The sequence below is a fragment of the Molothrus ater genome, unplaced genomic scaffold, assembly GCF_012460135.2.
Source record: "Molothrus ater isolate BHLD 08-10-18 breed brown headed cowbird unplaced genomic scaffold, BPBGC_Mater_1.1 matUn_MA651, whole genome shotgun sequence".
In the NCBI taxonomy this organism is placed as follows: Eukaryota; Metazoa; Chordata; class Aves; order Passeriformes; family Icteridae; genus Molothrus; species Molothrus ater.
Genome location: NW_023416812.1, coordinates 36,478 through 44,958, shown reverse-complemented (window position 1 = coordinate 44,958; position 8,481 = coordinate 36,478). Strand labels below are relative to the sequence as shown.

At 56.1% G+C, this 8,481-nt stretch overlaps 1 protein-coding gene across 2 annotated transcripts; it reads left to right on the top strand.

Moving 5' to 3' along the window:
* Window positions 1-2,919: 2,919 nt before the first annotated feature.
* On the top strand, window positions 2,920-8,023 carry LOC129047140 (eukaryotic translation initiation factor 3 subunit F-like). 2 transcript variants are annotated; one of them, XM_054518482.1, is made up of 3 exons: window positions 2,920-3,408; window positions 4,304-4,377; window positions 7,754-8,023. In XM_054518482.1, the coding sequence occupies exons 1-3, from the start codon at window positions 2,941-2,943 to the stop codon at window positions 7,755-7,757; spliced, it is 546 nt and encodes a 181-aa protein (XP_054374457.1). In that variant the 5' UTR covers window positions 2,920-2,940; the 3' UTR covers window positions 7,758-8,023. The 2 variants fall into 2 exon arrangements, with proteins under 2 accessions (XP_054374457.1, XP_054374456.1); XM_054518481.1 differs by lacking the exon at window positions 4,304-4,377.
* Window positions 8,024-8,481: the final 458 nt, after the last annotated feature.

Genomic DNA, 8,481 nt, shown 5'->3' with positions numbered 1-8,481 from the left:
AAATGTCTTAGAGAAGCCAGCTCTCCAGGCCATTTACAAGGCAGCAGGACCTTCCGCCGCCGCCTCCAGGAGGGAGATTCTCCCTGCTGGAGCCCTTGGGGCTCAGCCCTGACGCAGCTGGAGGAGACACAGCAGGCAGCAAGTGCTCTGCTCCCTGTTAAGACCCTTCTTCAAAGAGCAGCCAGGAAAGGCTGTCCCAGTGCCCGGGCCCTCTGCATTCCCTGTGCCCTCTTCTCTGCGCCCAAACAGCCGCTTCTTACCGGAACGCTGCCGCGTGCCCGGTGCAGGCAGTGCAGAGCGCGCTCCAGGTTAGCTGCTGCCCCGGGAATGCCACGGGAGCTGGCCATGTCCAACAGTTCTCTTACTGCAAGCACAACAAAAAACCCACCGAAAGTCAGCCTTGAGGCCAGCAAGGGCAAAGACTGCCATGCAAGGCAGAAGGAAAGGCTGGGAGCTAAAGACAGCAGCTTGCAGAGTATGAAAAGGAGAGCAAAGCCAGGGCCAGCTGAACCAAGGGCCCACGCAGTGCTGGCTCTCCCTCCAAAGCAGCTTCTGTAAGAAGAAGTGGGGGCCAATCTCCGCTCTTCCAGTGGCAGACGGCCCTGACCAATTTGGAGAGCAAGGTGCTTGCTCTTTCTCCTTGCCTCTAACACTTCTACATGGGAAGATGGGCGAGACAAGGAGAGCCTGCAAAAGGCTGCCTTTTTACGCAAAAGGAGCCTTTTAAAGACCCAAGTAGCTCAGGGGTGGAAGAAAAGCTTGAAGCAAAGCTACCTCTGTCAGGTTTTTCCATGTCAGAGTCATCCTCCCCCCAGGGCTTCCAGACCAGGGTTGCAGGCTCTTCATCCTCACTTGGTGCTCTGCTCTGCAGCTCTGGCAGCTCAGCCTGAAAGTGGCTGCCAACATTGATGTGTCTAAAGGGAGAAGGAGGTGGAGGTGAGAAAGGCAAGTGGTCAAGAGAGCCTTCCTGTGCACCCACAGGCTTGAACCAACGCCACCCTGACTCTGAAAGAGCAGTTCTCTGTTGTGGTTTGTGTTTGGTTTGTTCCGTTCTCCCCTCTCCTAGCTTGGCAAGTTGGTCTGGCTCAAACCCCCAGTTATGTCAATCACGGTTTTCCCCTCCTCATTTTCCCCTCATTATCCCTTATTTGTCCTTGTATCCCCTCCCCAGGCCTTCTGCCAATCACCGGCACCCCGCCCCAAGTTCCAGAATCTTCCAGCTAGGGTGTCGAGTGATTGGCTGGTAGGCCTGGGCTCCTCCCCTGACCTATCCCCATTGATCCACACCACCCATCAGTCTTCAATGTATGCAAATTTTCGTTCTGTGATTGGTTTCTTGTGTACCCACCCCTTCCCTGTAAAACCTGGTCCCCGGAGGGGCCCGGGGCTCCTCCTCCGCTCGCCACCTTTGGGTGGCCACCCTGCACTTCCCCTACCCTGGATTAAACCAAGTTAATTCACCCAGCAGAGGAGGGCCGTCTCTTTTCTTCACTCCTGCGGCGTGGTTGCTTCAATATCGGTGACTGTTTCCTCTCACCCCACCCACGGTCGGCACATGCTTCTGGCTTCGTGCCAGGGGAGTGCCGGTGTAGCTGAAGGTGGCTGGATTCTCTAAATCCCTTCAGCCGGGCCCCCCTTAAAAACAGCCACAGCTTCAGTTGCTGGCGCCCAACGTGGGGCCCCTCTGCATCGATTGCCTGCTCCTGGTCGGCCGGATTCGGGACCAGTAGAGCCTGGACTTACAATCTTCGCAAGGACCCTACGGATTTTGGACTCCGTCCTTTGGACGCAGCAGCACCCCGAGGTGAGCAGGCCCTCTGAGGCAGCGCTCCCCGGGGACCGGACGGGACCTCGAGCACCCCGAACCGTCCGGCCGCAGGACCCGCTTCGCCGCGCTTTCCTTTGATAGCCCACCGGACACGTGAGTGTTTCGCCGCTCTCCCTGTCGTCCTCCCCAGTCCCCAGGGTGTTCTGCCGCCCTCCCTTGATTTTACAGGCAGGGGCCGGTGGGTGGTCACCTTTTAGTTTTCGTTTTTCCTTTTGCGTGGCAGATTGGGCTCGAAGTTCTTAGTAGTGGACATTTGACTTCGTGGGAAGTCTCTACTAGCTATGGGTGCTAAGCTGTCCACTGCCCAAAAGAGACTTATTATCCAAGTTGAGGGAATCCTTGTTGGGGGGGGAATTGTTTATGAAAAACCTGTTGTTGGAAAATTAATAAAATGGGTCTCTTCTGAGTTCCCGGAGGTTTCGCCTGACCTGATCAAAAATCCGGCCTTTTGGCGGAGGGTTAAAACTCGACTCTCGGAGTTGTTCAGGCCAGGCGACGCTTCCCTCATACAATTGGCCAGGCTTGTTGCCCAAATTAGAAAAATATTAAAAGAAGAAGGGAGCTCAGAACAGGCCACAGTTCGAGTTAAACGTTGCCCCAGTTCGGTTTCGCACCCCAGTTCGGTTTCCTCACCCTCTGTCCCGAATACCCCTTCCCGTACGCCCAAACTTAAAACCGGGATTCTGAAGGGGGCACCCCCCCAGACCAGCCAGGCGCAGGGAGTTCCATCATCCCCTGGCCCTCTCCAGAATACCCGGTCCCCCCGCCCCGAGAGTTCTGGCCAAACTCTCGGGGGCTCCTCGACTTGTCCTGCCTCCCCTGCTCCTGTCCCCAAACCCCAGAGTTATGTACCCCAGTTCGTTGAATCCCCAGTTTGCCCCGGGTCGCCTCTGGTTTCACAAGATGGCCGCGGCGTGGCCCAAAATGGAGGCGACCGCATGGTCGAGATGGCGGGAAAACCCCCATCCTCATCCCAGAATCCTTTTCTTCCAAGTTCCAACCCCTTCCTGCCTCTCGGCCACTCCCCCTTCCCCGCCCCTTCCCTCCCGACCTCCCCCCAGCTCCACCCTCTATCTGACCCGTCCCATCTCGTTTCCCCGCCTCCCTTTCCCATGATAGCTCCTCCCATCGTTCCTCCCACAATCCCGCCCCTTTCCCCGCCCACCGCTTGCCACTGTGCCCCGCCTCCTGCTCCCGCCTCCGGGGACGGCCCCTCGTCATCGGGCCGCCCAGTCTCCCGCCACGCCCCCTCCTCCCCTTCTTCCGGTTCCCACGCCCCTCCCTCCGGTTCCCACGGTTCGGGGCCCGGGGGGGGGGGGGCCAAAGGCCGGGAACCGGAGCCGGCCACTGTACCATCGGCGGCTCCGGTTGTTTACCAGCCAGAAGCGGGTGGGGGAGTGCGTCGCCAATGGGTCCCATTAAGTCATTCACAAATTAAGGAGCTGGTCAAAGCCCAAAAGGAGTACGGCCGGGAGAGTGAATACTTCCGGGGAGTTTTGGAAGCAACACTCTCCGAAGCAGAGATCACCCCCTTCGATGTCCGGCGGCTTTTCACTTGCCTGCTGAATCCATCCGAGCGGGTAATGTGGGAGGCCGCCTGGAGGAGGGGGGTGACTGAAGCCCTCCCAAGCCTGTGGAGTCAACCCCAATCGGGAGTTGATTTCACAGGTCGCCCTTTGGCCATCGACCAGCTCCTGGGGACCGGGGACTGGGAAGATGGGTACTCCCAGGCGAGTACCCTTCCCCGGGAGGCTCTTAAAGCGTCGGCAGCTGCCGCAGAAAAAGCCTTTTTGTTGCTGCCGGGGGGCGCGCCCCCAACTGCCTTTTCTAGAATCTTTCAGGGTCCAGACGAGGCCTTCCTTGACTTCGTGGAGAAGTTGAGGAAGGCCATTGAACATCAGGTGTCGGACGAAGGAGCTAGAAGCACCATCTTGCGGGAGGTGGCGTCCTCAAATGCCAACCAGGCATGCAGGGATGCCATCCTCAGCCTGCCCCTCCACCCGGCACCGCAGATGGCTGATATGTTGGAAGTGTGCGCGCGTAAGGTCCCGCTACTGACCACCAGGGACAGCGAAAAGAGGAGGATTCAACCTCCCCGGGTCGCCGCGGCAGAAGAGCCCTCCACCGAGCAGGGTGTTGCAGCAGCTGTTTCGTCGAAGTCCTCCGCACCCTGCCATTTGTGTGGGAGGACTGGACATTGGATGCCGGACTGCCCCCTACGGGCAGAATTTTACAAATTTAAAAGGGAGCAGGGACAGTTGGGGGCTAACCCCCCAAAAAACTAAAATCGGAGCGCAGTGCCCCCCTGCGCGCTGACAAAAATCAGGCGGGCCATTTATCATCATCGCGTAGGGGGAAGGGAGATCAGGGACCGCCGCCAACTAAATGTGACCAATACTTACCGGACTTGACTTCTGTTTTACCAATTCAAACAAGACCTGTGCTAACGGCCGCTTCTGCTTTTGCACCCTATAGGTTGCGGCTCTCGGAGGCTCTCCACCTAAGGACCTCCGACTTTCAACTCGTTGCTGTCGACCCGGAGTGCCCAGGTAACTGGGGACGGATTCGCTGCAAGTATGTTGTGGTCGGTGATACTAAGCACACACCACCGACGGTGAACATTATCCCGGGCCTCTTACCATCGGACCCGGGGGTGTTCGCCGTCGGCCTGCACTGTGTCCAGCCCCCCATCTTTTTGCCTAAAGGGCAGATTGTAGCTCAGGCAATCCCAGTGCCTGAAATAACCTGGGATTTACATCAAACATCAGAAAACACCACGCCGACCATCGCATGGGCCCAGGTTTTGGGGCACGAAAGACCTTGCCTCGATTGTTATATTACAAAAGGGGGGGAAGGCAAACAGCTAAAAGGCCTTTTGGACACTGGGGCGGATGTCACGGTCATTCCTTCTCGGGAGTGGCCGTCGCATTGGGAGTTGCAAACCGCGCCTGGACACGTCCGTGGTGTTGGGGGTTTACAATTGGCCAGACAATCTAAGAGCATCGTGCAAATTACGGGGCCTGATGGGCAATTGGCTTCTATACGCCCATTCGTTTTAGATTATACGGAGCCCCTGTGGGGGAGAGACCTCCTAGCCCAGTGGGGAGCCCGAATTGACCTTCCAGCGGCTCCCCAGGTTTTTCGGGCGGCGGTCACTGATGAGCGCCCTACCTGGAAGCTCAATTGGAAATCAGATAAGCCAGTCCAGGTAGTGCAGTGGCCGCTTAATAAACAGAAATTGGCGGCGCTCAAGGAGCTCGTTGAGGAGCAACTACTTAAGGGCAATATCGTGGAGACCACGTCACCGTGGAATTCTCCCGTGTTTGTCATCAAAAAGCCCAATAAGGACAAGTGGCGGCTTCTCCACGACCTCCGCCAAATCAACAACATTATAGAAGATATGGGGCCTCTCCAACCAGGGATGCCCTCCCCAACGATGCTCCCACAAAATTGGGAATTGGCTGTGATTGATATAAAGGATTGCTTTTTTCAAATTCCCCTCCACCCGGACGATGCCCCGCGTTTTGCGTTCACGGTTCCTTCCATCAACCGTGAGTCCCCAAGCAAGCGCTACCATTGGCGGGTCCTTCCACAAGGCCTAAAGTGCAGCCCAGTGATCTGCCAATGGTACGTCGCTTCCTTGCTGTCCCCAATACGTGCAGTGGTAAACGATGCCATCATTTACCATTACATGGATGACATCCTGGTGTGTGCCCCGACCGCTGACATACTTGGCCACGCCCTTGACCTGACAGTCGATGCGCTGGTTGCTGCAGGGTTCGAGCTCCAACAGGAAAAAATTCAAAGGGTGCCGCCTTGGAAGTATCTGGGCCTGGAAATTACTAAGAGGACCATTGTTCCTCAGAAATTGGCTATTGTAACAACTATCAAAACCTTGGCGGATGTTCACCAGCTGTGTGGATCTTTGAATTGGGTAAGACCTTGGCTGGGCATACCAACAGAAGACCTGGCCCCCCTTTTCAATTTATTGAGAGGGGGAGAGGAGCTAAGTTCTCCCAGGTCCCTTACCCCAGAGGCGAGGATTGCACTAGAGAAAATCCAGAGACTCATTTCAGCTAGGCAGGCCCACCGCTGTCATCCGGGCCTGCCATTTAAATTCATTATTTGCGGCAAACTGCCACACCTCCACGGGGTGATTTTTCAGTGGGACAACGCCACCAAAGGCAGGGACCGGGGCTCGAGTGACCCCCTCTTAATCATTGAGTGGGTGTTCCTCAGCCACCATCGGTCCAAGAGAATGACACAGCCCGCTGAACTGGTGGCAGAGTTGATCCGGAAAGCTAGGCTGAGGATCAGAGAGCTGGCAGGCGTTGATCTTGCGTGCATATACATTCCTCTTAAATTAAATTCGGGCCACCTAAAACAAAAGGTAATTGACAGCCTCCTGCAAACAAATGCAGCTTTGCAGTTCGCTCTAGATAGCTACTCCGGCCAAATTAGTGTTGATCGGCCGGCCCATAAATTATTCAATCAGGAGTTCGTATTATCTATAAAATCGATCCAGAGCAGAACTCCTCTAAAGGCAATGACCATTTTTACTGACGCGTCTGGAAGATCCCACAAGTCAGTCATGACTTGGAGGAATCCCCAAACTCGGGAGTGGGAGTCCGATGTCACCGAGGTTGAAGGTTCACCTCAAATTGCCGAGTTGGACGCAGTCGTCAGAGCCTTTGAGAGGTTCCCTGGACCTTTCAATTTAGTTACGGATTCAGCCTATGTAGCGGGTGTAGTGTCCAGAGCTGAAAATGCTGTGCTGCAGGAGGTGTCAAACCCAAAATTGTACGACTTGCTCTCCAAATTGGTTCAATTGGTCTCCCACCGAGAGCAACCCTTTTATGTCATGCACGTGAGATCACGCACCGATTTGCCGGGGTTCATAGCGGAGGGCAACCGGCGTGCCGATGCCCTTGCCGCCCCTGTTCAAGTGGCCCCGCTCCCTGATCTCTTCAGTCAAGCCAAGATCAGCCACCAGTTGTTCCATCAGAATGCGCCTGGCCTGGTTCGGCAGTTCCATCTGACGCGCGAACAGGCCAAGGCCATTGTGGCTACATGTCCTCACTGCCAGTCCCACCAGCTCCCTTCTGTCCCTCTCGGAGCTAACCCCCGTGGTTTGTCCAGCTGCGAGGTGTGGCAGATGGACGTAACCCATTATCCATCATTCGGCCGCTTTAAGTTTGTACATGTCTCTGTGGACACTTTCTCTAGTGCTGTCTTTGCCTCTGCCCACACAGGTGAGAGGGCTGCGGATTGCAGGAAGCATATGCTTCAGGCATTCGCGGTCCTGGGCATCCCTAAGGTAATCAAAACAGATAACGGCCCAGCTTACAAATCCAAGGAACTGCGGAGCTTCCTACAGCAATGGGGAATAGAACACAAGACCGGCATCCCCTATTCCCCGACAGGCCAAGCCGTGGTGGAGAGGACCCACCAGAGCCTTAAAAGGGTTTTGGAGCAACAGCATTCGGCAGTGAAGGTGGAGTCCCCTCACATCCGTCTCGCACGGGCGTTGTATACTATCAACTTTCTAAATTGCTCCTTTGAAAATCTCAACCCGCCCATAGTGCGACACTTCGGGAAGCACGAGGAGCTGCGACCTAGGGCCAGGCCCCCGGTCCTCATTAAGGATCCGGAGACCTGGAAAACGGAAGGGCCATTTGATCTCGTGACCTGGGGTAGGGGTTACGCTTGCGTGTCCACTCCCTCAGGTCCGAGATGGATTCCATCAAAGTGGGTCAAGCCCTACCGCCCTAAGCGGGGTGCAAAACCGGAACCGGTCCCACAGGTAGCAGAGGCGTGCTGGCGGCGGAAACGGAGGAACTGGTGGGCGAGCCACCATTGACCACGGTCCTGACCCCCCCCCTCTCGAGCCAGACCTTCTTAATTTATATTTCTGTTTCTTTTTAGTTGATCTCCCGCCTGCATGGACCCGATGACCATCATTACCCTCCTGACAGTCCTCCTTATCGAGACTCTACCACCACCTGCGAACCCCTGGATAGTTCCCCAGCCAAAGGCGAACGTGTGGAGGACCCTCGCTCAAGCCATGGGGCAGGAGCACATCTGCCTGGACCTTGGCTCTGCTGAAGACCCGATGTCGTCCTGCCTAGTGGGGATCCCTCTCCCTCCTTCTGAGTTTCCTTACCCCTTTAATGTTACTTACAATCCGCCCCTCATGGTAGACGCCCAGAACACCTGGAGGGACGGGCTCAGGAAATTGACCCCCCTGCAGTCCGACCCCCCAGAGCTCCATCTAGTCGGCTCCGCTAGAGCATCGGCTTGTATCTGGTTTCAGTATTCCCCCCTTTTCGGTTCCTCGAGGTACTCCTTCATCGGGCCGCCTAGCCCGGAGTACCAAGCAGCGCAATGGTGCAATTTCACCATCCGGTTGCCCTTTGCATCTACCTCAGACACCAAACCGCTGGCGCTGCCCCGAGGAACATTTTTCATTTGCGGAGACCGGGCATGGGCTGGCATCCCCCCTCGTCTGGCCGGAGGCGTCTGTACGTTTGGCAAGCTGACGCTGCTTAACCCCAACGTCACTCAAATTAGGGATTGGAAATATAAGAGATCGCAGTCTAAATTGGCAATATCCAAAAGAGATCTTCGTGATTTCGACCCGGACTGCGACTCCA

What these genes read in the sequence shown, in the direction of transcription:
- LOC129047140 (XM_054518481.1), top strand. Translation starts at nt 2,941, where the DNA reads ATGATAGCTCCTCCCATCGTTCCTCCCACAATCCCGCCCCTTTCCCCG. An exon ending in TGCTGAATCCATCCGAGCGG is followed by an intron (nt 3,409 to 7,753) that starts GTAATGTGGGAG and finishes GTTTCTTTTTAG; the next exon opens with TTGATCTCCCGCCTGCATGG.